This window comes from Myotis daubentonii, chromosome 18, assembly GCF_963259705.1.
Source record: "Myotis daubentonii chromosome 18, mMyoDau2.1, whole genome shotgun sequence".
Classification (NCBI taxonomy): Eukaryota; Metazoa; Chordata; class Mammalia; order Chiroptera; family Vespertilionidae; genus Myotis; species Myotis daubentonii.
The window spans coordinates 32618730-32633655 of NC_081857.1; the positions used below are offsets into that span (position 1 = coordinate 32618730).

The 14926-nt window shown below is 40.6% G+C and overlaps 2 protein-coding genes across 2 annotated transcripts in view; both read right to left on the reverse strand.

Moving 5' to 3' along the window:
• S100A8 (S100 calcium binding protein A8) overlaps window positions 1-14926 on the reverse strand; it is a 238774-nt gene that overhangs the window by 197174 nt on the left and 26674 nt on the right. The window lies entirely within an intron of this gene.
• Window positions 1-14926, reverse strand: part of SPAG17 (sperm associated antigen 17) — a 131297-nt gene that overhangs the window by 85341 nt on the left and 31030 nt on the right. The window contains 1 exon segment of the mRNA XM_059675513.1: window positions 5810-5941. Coding sequence (XP_059531496.1) covers window positions 5810-5941 — 132 coding nt within the window.

Genomic DNA, 14926 nt, shown 5'->3' on the forward strand with positions numbered 1-14926 from the left:
AGAGGAATGATTAAGAAAATTATGGCAGTCCATAGAATATTATACAAGCAGTAAATTAATACATATGAATGCTGTGTGGTAAGGAGTAAAAAATATATTAATTTTTAAAAAGCTGAATAATTTCTTTTTACTATGATTGCAGCTATATAAAGAAACTAATCCACAGAAAGGACAAAAGACTATACCAAGTTGTTGATTGGTTATGGCATTCTGAACATTTCTTTTTTCCATTTCTCTATTTTACATTTATTCTTTGCCCTCTGCTCTCCTCCTCACTTTCCTGACAAACAGAAAATATAATGGATGGATGGGACTGAGTTAGGAGCCTGCAGTAGTGGTGGTGAGGTGGTGGGTCTGATGTCTAATGTCTGTCTCCTGTAGGACTCCATGAGATTCAGAGGCTTTAGCAACAAGATCAGCCAATGTTATTATCCCTCAGCAGTTTTCAACCTCTTTCATCTCATGGCACACATAAAATAATTACCAAAATTCTGTGGCACACCAAAAAATACATTTTTTCCCAATCTGACCAAAAAATTATTTTGATTCATTCACACCAGACAGCTATTATCATGTTGGCTGTTGTCATTATTTTATGTGACAATCTAAGTGACAATCTAAGGGAAAAGAGGTCAGTGCCCCTGACTAAGCAGTTAGGTATTGCATGTTTTAAACATTCTTGTGGCACACCAGTTGAACATCACTGTTTTACCTCAATATCCAGAAGGGTAGAGAGAAGGGGCAAGAATGTTTAGAATAATTCAGGAAGTCTAGTTCTAAGAGATTCCCACAGAGACCAGGTCATTTCTGGGTGGGGACAGGACTGGAAATAAAGTCAGGATTCCCTTGGAATTGGTGGTCAGTTAGCTCAGTGGTCTTTATCTTTGCTGAGCTTAGTTACTTTTCATGACCTGTCTCTGCACTTAACCTTGGGATGCTGTATGCATGCAATTAGTGCAACCAGCTGGCTGTTGGCAGATCACTGAATAGAGCCTTTGCTGTCACAGGGAAATATCTCTGGCAGCCACTCTACTGGTTTTGAGCCAAGACAGCCACTCTGCATTAATATCAAGACACACTGGGGAGGGGTATGTAGAGTGGTAAGAGCATGGTCTTTAGAGTTTGACAGTTTTGGATTTGAATTCCAGCTCCACCTCCGAGCAGCTATTCAGCCTTGGGAAAGTTACCTAACTTTTCACACCCTCAGTTTCCCCATCTGCCAACTGGGAATACTACTCTGTACTTCATAAAGTCGTTTAAGAAATTAAATTATATAGCTTGTGTGAAGAGCTTAGTATAGTGCCGAACAGTCAATAATGGTAGCTAACTATTATTAGCTGCTGTAATTGTAGCTATTTGTATTTTAAAATACTGCTCAATTTTAAATATGTGTTTCTGCACATTTTTCATGAAGTCTATAAAATGTTTTTTATTAATTAAAGGATCCCAATTTGCAAAGCACTTTTATTTTACAGAATTGCCAGCCAGTGAGTCATTTGTCATGAATTGTTGGATTTTGCAGCTTTTTAGATCCCAGTTTTGATGGTAGTATCCCCATTTCAATAACCAGCCTTAAAGAATTCCACGGAGCCAGTGAGGCAAGTTACGCCTTCCCTAAATCCGCAGGGTCCCTCTAAACCAAGTTCCTGCTCTTCCTCTGTTTGATTTCTTGAAATAGTTTCTGAATATTTTAACCACAACTAAATCAAAACTAACCAGCCTATAATTTCCTGGTATGTCCCTATGGTCTTTCTTTTAAAACAAACACACACACACACACACACACACACACACACACACACACACACACAATGGCATTACATTGGCTGGTTTCCAGTGCTTCAGGGTTTCAGCTGGAGCAAGCTGGAAAATGTGTATGAAAGTGACCCATTTCTCTGTCGCTGTTATGAGCAGGCTCGGGCTGTCTGAGGCTTTATCGTCACATCTTATCAAATCCACATGCTTTTAATCTTGAGTTGTCTTAAGAAAAGTTTACCAACACTCTCTCTCCATAGTTCTTTCATGTATATATATTTTCTCTTCATCCTAGTACATCGGGAAATAAGGCAACTTGTACTAAGTATATAAGCCAGAAAGAACTGTTCTGCTTTTATATAAAAAGATGCTAAAAATATCCAAGAAAATATGGACTAGTTATTTGAATACACAAATTAAAAGCACAACTAGAATATATTTGCTTTTTTTCCAAAACTCTATTCAAATATTCTGAACTTGACTTAACCCCAAGGCACAGAAAACTAGATTTAGTTTGACTAATTAAATTGTTAATTTTTTGTATTATAGCCATTTTTCATGTATTTTTTGATGATTAAATATTTTCTATTGGTTAAATTCTTAATATAGTTTGAATCACAATGAAGTATTTTAGCTTTAAATAAATGTTTATAATTAATATATAACAGAAAAGTTAGAATTAAAAAGAAGTAAAATTGTTAATGATGCTATCATATTCAGATAATGGCTAAATGAAAACAGGTTTCAGAATGGAAACCAAGTAATTTATTTTAAAATTATAAAGAACATTATGAAAATATATATATTCCCACTACAATGTTTTCTAAATATTTGTTTCAATAAATGTGTGTTAATTAACAACAGATTGATAAGAACTAAAAATGCAGAATAAATGCTGAGATAATGATGTGATGGGAAAATTTATTTCTAAGCAAAACATACTTATTCACATTTTAAGATACAATAAAATATAGTTTGAGATTAATTGTAAAAGAGTCATATTCAGAAGTTCTGAAATGCTAAAATATATTTAAAGAAATACAGTATATATATTTCCTTCATGGTATTCATAGAGAAGTAATCAATAAGTTTATTTCTAAATAGATAAAGTTTTCAAATATATTCAACTTTTTTGCAGTTAGAGGCAAGGATTGCCTCCCAGAAATTCATGTGCTAAAGGCTTCAAAAACTGTTCTTCTACTTCTAAGAACTATCTTCTCTTCTATTATTGTTTTTTTTATACTACTCATTAGCCAGCAAACTTCCTTCATGGTCAAAGCCAATGAGATGTTAAGCAGAGCCCAGACTAAAGTGTTATAAATTATTAAAATTAGTGGAATCTAAAAAATTAGTTTTTACTGTACCTGGCAATTGAAACTATATTATTTACCATTTACTTTTAAGAAAAGATTTAATAAAACAGGATCAAATATATAGTGATACATTATATTTGTTTCTTTGGGGGAAAAGAACAGGATCTGAATTATATTAAATTTTGTCCACAGCTTTCCCCTAATATTTTCTATAATTATTGTTCTGGAGATATTTTAAACCTTCATTTAAAAATTTTTCAGAAAATGTACAGATGTAAGAAATATAATTAGCATTCAAAAGAAAACATCTACATAGATTTCACATTGAAGTTAAAAACCTGAAGAGACACACACTCCTCTGTAGGAATTTCAGAATCTTACCCTGGGTTTAGGAAAGAGAAGAAAATTGGGTAAAGCCCTCTTTTCTGTTTTTCAATTTCTAATCCACAGCATGTTGTCAGTTTTACATACTTTATATTTATTTTGCTTTCTGCCAAACTCCCTGGCTGACAAACATTAACCTCAATTGTCCCGACTGACCTCTTGGGCAGTATTGCTGAAATGAATGTAGATTATATCATCCCTCAAAAAAACCCTTAATCTTGCCTTTACCAAGAGTAAAGGAAAGTATTCCATTCCAATCAGGTTTCATCACTTACTCATATGGTTGCAACACGAGGATTTGGGGCTGGTATTTTGGGAACCCGATCTAATGAAGACATCAAATCAGATTGTGTAATTGTTGGCTCTTAATTGCTCAGAGTTCTCTTAAGCATCTATTACTTATATATAATATGTAAATAAATCTAAAATTCAAGCCCCAAATTCCTTACGACTTTTGAATTTTCAGCAAATAAAGATTATCTCCATATCTTCAGAATTTCATAACTATATTATTATAGTTCACGTTTCAAAGAAATGCTGAGCAAAATAACAGTTCAGAAATATTTTTATATCATTGCTCCTGGCTAGCTTTAAAAACATTTCTTGAGCTTTCAGGATATTCCATTTATTGTTACTTCAAGCCTGTTAACTTAAGTCTAAAATCTATTCCTATTAAAAACAGTTACTAGCTTAAAATAGGTGGCAAACAAGTAAGTACACTGACACTCCTTAGCCTGTTAGATCTATTTGTAGGTGCTATGAAAAAGCACAAAGCAAACAGAAGGTGCAGGAATGTTCCAGGACTCACAGTCTATTTTTTCTAATTCAGATTCCCATGTGACACTGGAATTTAAAAAGGCCAGAAAAGATGTTTCTATAGTTTCAAATTTTCCAATTTTTCTTCTGCCAAGTCCCAACGTCTCTGAGTAGTTAAGGTATAAGTCTCCTGTACGTGATGGAAAATGCTTCAATAGGTGGAAAACTAGACCATCGCCTGTGCTCATATGAGTAGAAATTTCCTGAGGACAATATGTGCCATGTTAATAAGATGCTATATGAGAAATCTCTTTGAAAAACATAAAGCCCAACATTACAAATATACGGTGGCATTATTATTTTGTTCTACAATTATCCTGTCAAGAGACCAATTCAAGTAGGAGACCTGGATTTGAGGGTCTTGCCAAGGTGAAGAAGGTATTATTGGCACATGGTCACTTTGTCTTCTTACATGAATTGATTTTACCTCTTCCTTTTAGGGACATAAAAGGACAACGAATATGTAAATCCATTTCAAACATACACACAGGCACATGTTATATATGTACATACAGGAGCATCTGATCTTCCCAAAATATTTCAGCATGATTTACAAAATAAGAAAAACATCTCTTATTTTGAGTAATGATAATAGCAAATGGATTTGAACCTGGCATCACTTTACTAAAAGTATTTAAAAATATTTTTCAGATGAAAAGATGAATCTTTGGAAAACACACAAATTGACTTCCAAAGGCTAATTAAATGAAAGGTCTACATGTGAAGAAATAATCAGACATATAATATGGAAACAGAAGTGATGGATTGCTGCTGAAATATTCAGATTATTATGAAGGTACAGATGTAGCCGATTATTTAGTAGATACTCCTGTTGAGTATCATGTGGTAAATTTTAGATAGGACCCCGATTTCGCTGGTTTTTCAGTTTTTTATATTTACTTCTGACTCTCTGTCTCTTTTTGGTCCCCCTCTTTGTCACTAGATATAAATAGAGTGCCATACAAATGACTTCAGGCACAGGCCCTGGATACTGCCATATTTCTACATAAGGGAACTTATTTTTAATGGGTTTGCCTTTGAGGAAATATAATTTCTCTGATAGAGCCTTTTCTCTAAGAAGCTGAGATAAACAGCTAAATGTGCTAGGTGACAATGGTCGGCTTGTGAAGAGAGGACACGTGGCCCTAGCTGGTTTTGCTCAGTGGACAGAGCATCAGCCCATAGACTGAAGGGTCCAGGGTTCGGTTCTAGTCAAGGGCACGTATCTCAGTTGCAAGGTCGATCCTTGTCCTAGTCAGGGCACAGGCGGGAGGCAACCAACAATGAAATTTCTCTCTTGCTGTCTCTCCCCCTCCCTTCAACTCTCTCTAAAAATCAATGGGAAAACATCCTCGGGTGGATATTAATGGAAAGGACAGAGAGAGAGAGAAAGAGAGAGAGAGAGAGAGAGAGAGAGAGAGAGAGAGAGAGAGAGAGAGAGAGAGAGAGAGAGAGAGAGAAAGAAAGAAACACCCTGGAGAAACCTGGCCCCATTTCCCTCGCTGCTTGCTGTCTTTAGAAAACCCACCAGGGTACAGTACCTTCTTTTCATTTTCCCGTCGCTGTTGGTCCTTAAGTTTAATCTGGAGAAGTTGAAATTTCAAGAGTTTCCCTATCAGTGGTAAGGTTAGTTTCTCTCCATTGCCCATAATGAGTTTTGCTGCTACTAACACCTGTGAAGAAACACAATTATTAGAAAAGGTGGCATTTCATAGCCTATGGCATAAGCTGTCAGTGATGAAAAGATGAAATGGTATTTTGGTGTTGTAATATTTGCCTTACTGCAAAGGTGCCTCATTGCTGGCCAAAAAAATTAGGGGAAAAATGCATCAATGCCATAGAGAGGGGCATTTATCCTCCAACTAAATTGGTTTGTCTGAAAATTAATTTCTTTTCCTAACAGGGCAGGGGGAGCTTCCCCCAATAGAGCTAGACGCAAACTCTCCAAAATGGGCAGAGGAAAGGTAGGCAGGGCTCGTAACAGGGTACCAGGTAGGTCAGGTTCACGCTACAGAAAGTCTGTTGTCTGGCATAGCAAACAGTCCGAACCGTCAAACTCTGACTTATTAGTACGTTATAAATTAAACAGGGTTTTATAATAATGGGGATGGCTACGTGAGCAGTCACTTATTTTTGAGTGACCAAATTGGAATGAAAGATAAAAGATGACTGACAGAGGCGCCATGCGAATGTTGCGTCCCTCCCCCCTTGCAATTTAATGTTGATCCTGTTGGTATGCAGCCTAATTGGGGTGAAATAAGGTTATTGAGTTTTCTTTGGGTGACGACAGCACTAGGAACATACAGCTGTATTGTCCAGATGTGTGGCACTGACAGCCTGTTTTATGACTCCACATTTTACAGCTTGTTTCCCCTAAATGTCACACAACTCCCTAACATCTGGGCCCTTTTCCTTGGAGCCCTATAACCACTTTATTTACTGCAAAAAAATAAAATCACATAAAATAAACCATAAAAAAGTTGTTACGTGTTTCTCTTTACTTGTGTTGTCTCCCTAATAAAGCTCACCTTCAGCGGAAGCACTGTCACAAAAGTTAGTCTAGTCAAAGTATTTGTTTGACTTTTGTTTTTAAGCAAAAATCAGACTTATTTATAACCCCAGGATGAATTAGGTGTTACTAAAATGTTCTGACATGTTGCTTTTCTCCCCCCTTGGAGCAATTACTCCTCCGGGCGCATATGGTGTCAATTTCAGACCCTCCGTCCCAGACAATGACGGCGCACACTGCAACTCATCGGGCTGCGTCCTGTCTGAGGTTCCTACCAGCTCTTGGTCAGGGCTTTCCTGGCCAATCCGGTGCCTTACGACTTTCCGCTTTGCCAAGGGAAACAGCTGAAAGAAAGGGAGATGGCTATTTTGCTTCTAACTGCAAAGGCTCTGTGGATTATCTTAGGCCAAAATGTAACTGGACCTCTTAGAGAGCATACCGGGGTTTCCTGCATTGCATTGCGGAGGGGGGAAGCCGGGGAAAGGACTCCTTGGAATTGCAGTTCCTAAAAACCTAAGGAACAAACCAAGTGTCAGAAAGCCTTGGGAGTGTCTGGCAAACAACCTCCGTGAAATAGCTCTTTGCTTTTTACAGCAGTTCTCCTACTTACACGAATTAGAGAACGGGACCTGATGGCTGAGATTCCTGGGAGCCAAAGGCACCCCTGCAGAACCTCACCATCTAATTAGGACCACGTTCAAGAGGAAGAGAGTCCCCAGGGAGTGAACGGTCAGGCGTTGACTGTAAAATTAGAGCTGTCCAGTTAGGTCCAAGCCCAGGGGTAGATGTATATGGTTTAAAATGGCATTTTCAATACCAGCTAAACAGTGTGCCGACAGTCAGGCTGCTTTGTGACATGTGGTTCAAAATATACGAATTTGGGTTTTTGACGCTCACAGTGGTTGAGTAGGGGACATTTCCCTGTAATACAAATATAACAACATCACTGAAGGGAAGTCAGCACTGGAATGGGTTACCCAGGAGCGCTGTGGAGTCTCTTTTCCTGATGACCTGTGAAAACAGGATATTTACCTATGTCTGGGGTGGTGTAGGTGAAGCCTGCCTGGCGTCATGGTGATGGATGGGATGTCTCTGGAGTTGCTTTCTCTCTCCAAGTCTCTATGAGTCCATGAATGTTACCTCACTGTGTTTAAATGTACTCAAAGCACAAAACATCCCCGGAGAAAGGTATTTTGCTGGCTATACAAATTTTCTCTAGTTCATCTAAAACTGTCTGTCGAGAGCTGGGTTTGAAACAAAAATCTGGTATGGCATCAAAATAACAGTGATATCCTACTGTGAAATGGGGAGATTCGTGATGAAGAGTGTCACCGGAATAGCGGGGCACATGTTCTCGTGACACAGGGACATGGAGTAAGGGGCAATGACAGTGCAAGGCAGCACTGAGGAGGGATGGGTGATCCCTCTGGCAGGGACAGCCCCAGGGCAGCCCCTTGGGGGCAGACTCCATGCCTTGACACTCCTGGCAGAAGGCAGGCACCTCCTGGGCACCTTCAGCAATGGCAGACTCTGAGCATGTCGTCCTCCCCAGGGATACTCAGAGGAGCTGTGATTCCCACACATGTCTTTTCTCTTTGGGCTTCCCGCAAAGGGATGACATGTGGATCCTTGGGTTAATGAATGAAAGTGAAAGTCTGCTGATTTCAAAACTTGAGACTGAAAATGTTTATGATACTTAGGTCATCTCAGGAGAGGCAGAAAAGCAAATTAATTTCCACTGAAAATGCTTTCTTCTCACACTCCATAAGTCACAATTCCACCCAATCAGGAGCCAGTAGTTTAGTCTTAGATGAAAAACAAATCCTTAGAGGACCTTTGATTTGCAGCAAAAGTCTTTGAGGAAAGAAAACAAAAGAACTGCAGAAGAGACAGAATTGAAGAGGAAATACACTTTTCACATAACATTTCAGAAAGGCTTCCCCTCCTTTGTCTTACTTGCATTAATTGAAATAATCAAACCTTCAACCTCCAGCATTGTAAGGGTCACTTGTCCAGGATCTCATCAATGTAAATGTGTGTACCAGTGTTCTTTTGTGTATCCGCATGTGTGTATCTATGTGTTTGAGTGTGTGCATGTGTATGTGCGTGTGTGTGTGTGTGCGCATGCGCACACACACGCGCACTAGGAAGCAAACTGATAAGGGCTGTAGGTGTTGGGAAGATGAAGGCTACAAGAGAAAATGGGAGCAGTGAGCCAGTCAGGGGTGGGGAATAATTGTGGACAAAAATCCAGGCTTTTAGAATTAGGCAGAAAAACAGTCCTAAGTGGGTTTAAAAAAAACCTGGGTGTTCATTAAACCAAAAACCAAATAAATTAGCCTGGCATGAGTCAGAAACTAAAAAAAAGAGAGAGAGAGAGAGTCTTATGGGCAAATGAGACTCATTAAAATGGAGAAGAACTGTTGCCAGGCGAAGCCTGTATGTGTCTCCTGGACCTACTCAGGCCAGGTTGAGGGACCTGCCAGGGCTGGGTGGAGGGCAGGCCGGGCTTCCGGAGGTGTTCTAGGCCAGGAAAGAGGGCTGTAGGAGAAAATTTAGCTCAGAAAGTGCAGTGGAGGCTGCGCTGAATGAAGATCCTAGTTTGAGGTAGATGTCCTTTTCCTGTTAAAAAGTTTATGATTTTGAGCACACTAAGAAATAAAAATATTTCCCTCTTTATCACTTACTTGGCTCAAAGACTTAGGCCATATATATTATCTAATGATCTAATCCAACAAAAATAGGGCAAATGAGCCAAATTCTTTCCTTGCCTGAGTGTCAGGCCCACCCACAGACACTAGTGCCCTCCCTTCCCCTCTTCCATCCCCCCTCCCGGTGGTTCCTCCCTGCATTAGCAGTAAGCACAGCATATGCCTGGACAAACACTTAGAATTGCCCCACATATTAGAAACCCAATGGGTATATGCGTGCAAGTATGTATATGTATAAACATATATGTGCACATGCTTATATATGTATGTATATATATAGGATGCATGTTTAATCCAGGTGAGTTCTGAGGAAGAGTGAAGACTTCAGATCTGCAGTTCTCTTGTCTGGAACAGGTCTTGGGAAAGAGGTGATGGAGGAGGAAAGATGTAGTTGTGTGGGGCAGAGAAGGGAGGGGTGACGGAGAGCGATGGGATGAAGAAAGACTTTCTCTACAGAAGCTCCAAATAGCCACCAGTTCTCCTAAAAATAATCTGGTTTCAGGGTCCTCCATGGAGGGTGTCCATAGTGTTTGCACAGTAGTTGTATTAATGCGCAAAATATGAGTTCATATTTAACCTATCATTCTTAGGTCCATGACGTAGGGTTGGTTTAGACACAGAAAGACCTCAGTAAACAGGAGCAGAATCCATAACTTTAACTCAGTCTAGACTAGCACAGGGCTGAGCAAAAAGTGTTTTGACACGCACACGTGTGACATGTACACATACCTACATCTGTGCACAAGTGTCTGTGTACATGTATGCACAGATTGTGTGTTTATGTGCGCAGCTGCCTTTGGGATAATTATTAAAAGATACTCAGTATCTAAAAACACCATCAAAACTTAGCTTGAGGATATTGAAGAATTAATATTAAGAGAAGAATACTACTAACATTTTTGATCGGCACCTTAAAAGTAATTCTGCTATTTACCATTTCTCCCTAAATATCCTGCAGAACAGAAGGTATTATGTTTATCATTAAACACCTGTCAGATTAAATCTGTATAATTTATTCATCAAAGTAGAGTGGGTAATATATGTGCCATCTTTCAAGTTCATTATTTAGGTAGCATCATTATTTATTTGTGCATTCTGCTATTACATGTTATATCTGCCCATAATATTAAAAACCAGAGGAACTATGCCCTGATGTGTGTTATAACATTTTCAATGTTTAGAGCAAAGAACCTGAATCAGATGAGCCTGATTCTGCACATTTGAGGAAAAAGCCGGATTTGCCAACGACTGAGAAGGACCACAGACATGGAGGTGCCTCACATGGGAGGATGCATGCTGGGAACTAGAGCACGTGTGTACAGGGACAATAAAGAGGCTCTGGAGCCATGGCTACCTGTGCGCAGCATCACGCGGAAGCGAGGCTGATTTATATTCCAGTCCTCGAAAATGCCACTGGGAGCCAGGTCAAGTTGCTACACCCTTTCAACCTCAGCTTTGTCATCTACAGCAGGGTTTCCTAACAGCATCACCATTGACATTTTGAGCAGGACATTCTCTGTTTGTAGGAGGTCATCCTGCGCATCTCAGCATGTTTAGCGCACCCCTGGCTTCTACAGCTCTGAACACCAACGCTATCGTCAGACATTGACAAATGTTCCCTGGGACAGAATCATCCCTGGTTGAGAACCACTGGTCTACAGAAAGAAAACACAAATACTGCTTATCTCATAAGACTGCCTTGAGAATGGAATGAAATAACACATAAAAAGACCTGTGTGGTAGGTAACATACGCACCGTAAACCCTCACTGAAATGAGCTCCTACTGTTACTAGCCTCACACCCAGGACAGAAGTGGAGGAGAGAGAAAAGGAGTGGAGTGAAGTGCACCCGGAGAGGCAAGACATTGTGACCCGAATTTATTATCAGCTGGGGTGACCATGGATTCTCCTTTCACTTAACCCTCTCTGTACTCTAACAAGGACAATCAGGATTCCTTTGGGGAAAGCAGAGAGAAAAAGAGAAAGTGTAGGAACGTATTTTGTTATGGTGCACCGTGAAATAGGAGAGTAGAGAAGGAGGCAGTTTGCTCTTCTTAATTTCTTCTAAACTGAGACAGAGGAATTGTGTGAAGAGTGGTCTGCAGTTCACAGCCTCCTCTCCTGTACCTTCCACTCTCGTCCCTCCTTCATTCCTTCTGCATTTACTGAGTGCCAACTATACTGCAGTCTTCGCATTACTTGATCCTTTACACGTCTAGTCTATGCAACTCACATTCTCTAAGCAATGAATAATTTCTAACAAGGCATAATTGGGAAAACAGCTGGGAGGGTAGGGTAGCAGTGGGGGAAGGCAATGGAGACTGAAAAGGCGGGGGGGAAGAATGGGAATGACGGAAACATGTTTCCTCACTTCGAGCAAAGGAAAAGAAAATAATCAAGCAATGTTAAGCTGTCTGTACATAAATGTAAAGGTGGCTGAAGATACAGGCTCCATATAGATCATACTGTCTGCCTAACACCAATGGAACGTTATGCAAGTGCTCAGACTGCAGCTTGGTGAGAAGTTTGTAATGATGATGAATTTCCCGAGCAGGTGACTCCTAGATCATTTTCAGCTGTCCATAATTAAACTGGTATCCATCTCTCGACAATGTCAAGGCTGTAAAATAATTCCAGTCATTGGACCTCTTACATCTGTGCTGAAATGAAATAATATTTGGCAGTAACAAGGAGTCACCGAAACTAAATAAACAGCCCCTTTCAAGACTACATAAAAGTTGGTAACGTAATAGCATCTGACAGGGATTAAGACCTCTCTGGGGCTGTAAGGAAGTTTCAGAAGCAACAATAACAAATACAGGGCAGGTAGAACAGATCTGTGCTTTAACAGACATGTGTAATTTGAAATGTGATGGATTTCCCAAGGGAGATAAGTATTTTGAGCATCTAACATGCTATGTCAAAAAGCACAGGCCTCTACTTGAGAAACATTTGTTGGGATTACTCTTCCAAAGAAGGAAAAAGCTAAACTTCTCTTGTTAATTAAGTAGCATGTTAGTTTTTTGTATACCAGAGAAATGTATAAAGTCACATAGAGCTGAATGTGATAACCTATGGAAGAATCCTATATAATAATAGGCTAATATTGAAATCCACCAAACGGCGGAATGACTGGTCGCTATGACATGCACTGATCACCAGGGGGCAAACGCTCAATGCTGGAGCTGCCCCCTGGTGGTCAGTGTGCTCCCACAGGGGGAGTGTTGCTCAACCAGAAGCGGGGCTCCCGGATGGAGCCTCAACCTGCAAGAGGGCACAGGCCAGGCTGAGGGGCCCTCCCCCCGCCCTTGCCCAGTGCACAAATTTCGTGCACCAGGCCTGTAGTTACCTAGAAAGGTCAGAGGTATTTTAGCTTTAGATGAGTATTGATGAGCAACACTCAACTCTTATCTTGGCAGTCTTTTTTCTTACAATCTTTTTTCTTAGATCAGATCTTTTCCTTAGTCCCTAGATGTTCCCACCTGTCTGAAGTCCTTCTTAGTCCTTTTAGCTTGTAGTGAACGCTACAACTGAACAACCCAACAACTTTTCAAATCTTTCCAAAGGGATTTAACTCTCTCATATTGGAATTATTTGTATACACAGGTTGTCTCCTTCAGGAGCTGGGAAGTTCAGGTTCTTATCTGATTCTTCTTTTAAGTCCCTTCACAGAATCTCCAACATATGTACATATACAGTATATTCACTCGTTTAACAAATATTAGAATGGTGTATTTAGGGTTACTGATTGTTTGGCTTGAAAGTGTTCTCAAATGTTTAGAGCCAGAGCTACCAAGGTCTGGGAGTAGACTGCAGGTAGGAGTAGGTTCTCAGGACACGCAATGGTTACAGAGCACACACTATGTGCCAGATGAGGATTGTTCCAACAATTGCACTAAAATAATCTCAGGATTGCACTTTAGACATTCTAGCTCCTTTAACTCTCACCTTCCTTTTGAGATGGGTGCTCTTTATTACTCCATTTTATAAATAAAAAATGGAGGCCTGGCGATCACACAGCAAGTAAGTAGAAGAGATGGGATTTGAACTTAGGCTATCTGCTTCCAGGTCCTGCTCCTTGTCACCATATTCCGTTGCCTCACATTATGCCTTTTCACCCCCTAACTGATGCTACTAGATACCCACCCAGCATCTCCGCTCCTCCCCAGTCTTCATTCCCAATCCTCTTCTTCACTAGAGGGATGGAGAGTTTTTTAGCTAAAGTTTTTATGTTTAAATATTCTTGGCATGCTTACTCATTTTATCCTTACTTGGTGCCTCAACTCTAAATAGCTGAACTTCTCTTTTCCTGAGACCTGGTGAGGATCTGAGACTCAGAACCCTCAATCCCAATAGCTCTGACAGGTGGCGGAATATGCTACCCCCAAATCTGGGGGACAGTTGACACTGGAGAGATAACCAAGAGTGAGGCCACCAGCAGCTTGAAGGACATATGACAGGAATTTGGATTTCACTTTGAAAGTAACACGATACAGAGAGTTTAGAACAGGTAAGAGACATCAGCTGCACAGAGGTCTCATTGAGAGTCTTGGCGTGTTATTTATCTTCAGTGACTGTTCATATGCAGCAAAAACTCAGGCTTTATTCGATGTCTTGGTAACCCATGGCAAACTTCAAACCCCTGAATGAGTATTTCAGAGCTTACACTCTGTTCCTTTTCCCTCCAGCTTGTTTGCCATTTGCTCATAGCTCTAGAAGCTTGTGTGGTCAGGGGAGGTTTTCTAATTTGCCCAGCAGCTGTAGACAAAGATGTGGACATGCAGGCAGCACCACTGACAGAGTCCCTTGATGGCAGGTTCATGTCTGTCCCTCCAGCACCCAGAACAGTGCCCAGCACAAGTGCTCAAAAATGAAAGAAACAATGAATGAATGGGTGAACTCTGGGAGATGTGAGAAGGGGTGAGAATAGGCAGAGCCACAGTCCAGTCTGGGTGGGTGGTGAGGGGGATGCAGAGCACAGGTGGCGAGTTCATCATGGAGGAGGATGGACTCTTTTCTGGTCCTGTGAGCAGCATGTGGACAGAGGTGTGGCTGTGTTTCTCCAAGTGCAGGCTCAGAAGTACCTGGATACTTGCTCACAGGTGTGTTCCTGGACCCCCTGAAATGCCCTGATCCCATCACTGTGGCTGGGATCTGGAACTGTATTTTAATGAGCTCTCCAGGTGATTGATGTGTGCCACTTTGAGGGCCACTGACACAGGAGCCAAGAAGAGGTTAGAAATTGGAAGGGCTCACACCAAAGAGCCTTCTGCATCAACCCTTCCCAGATGTCCTTATCTGAGATTACTCTTCCTGGGTCCCACTGCCAGGGCCTCACTGACATTTCCGTCGAGGCCCCTCCTACAGGCTAATAAGATGTGCCCTCATTAGCAGTCTTGCACGTGCACCCTTCATCTGCAGTCCACCTTGAGTTTGTG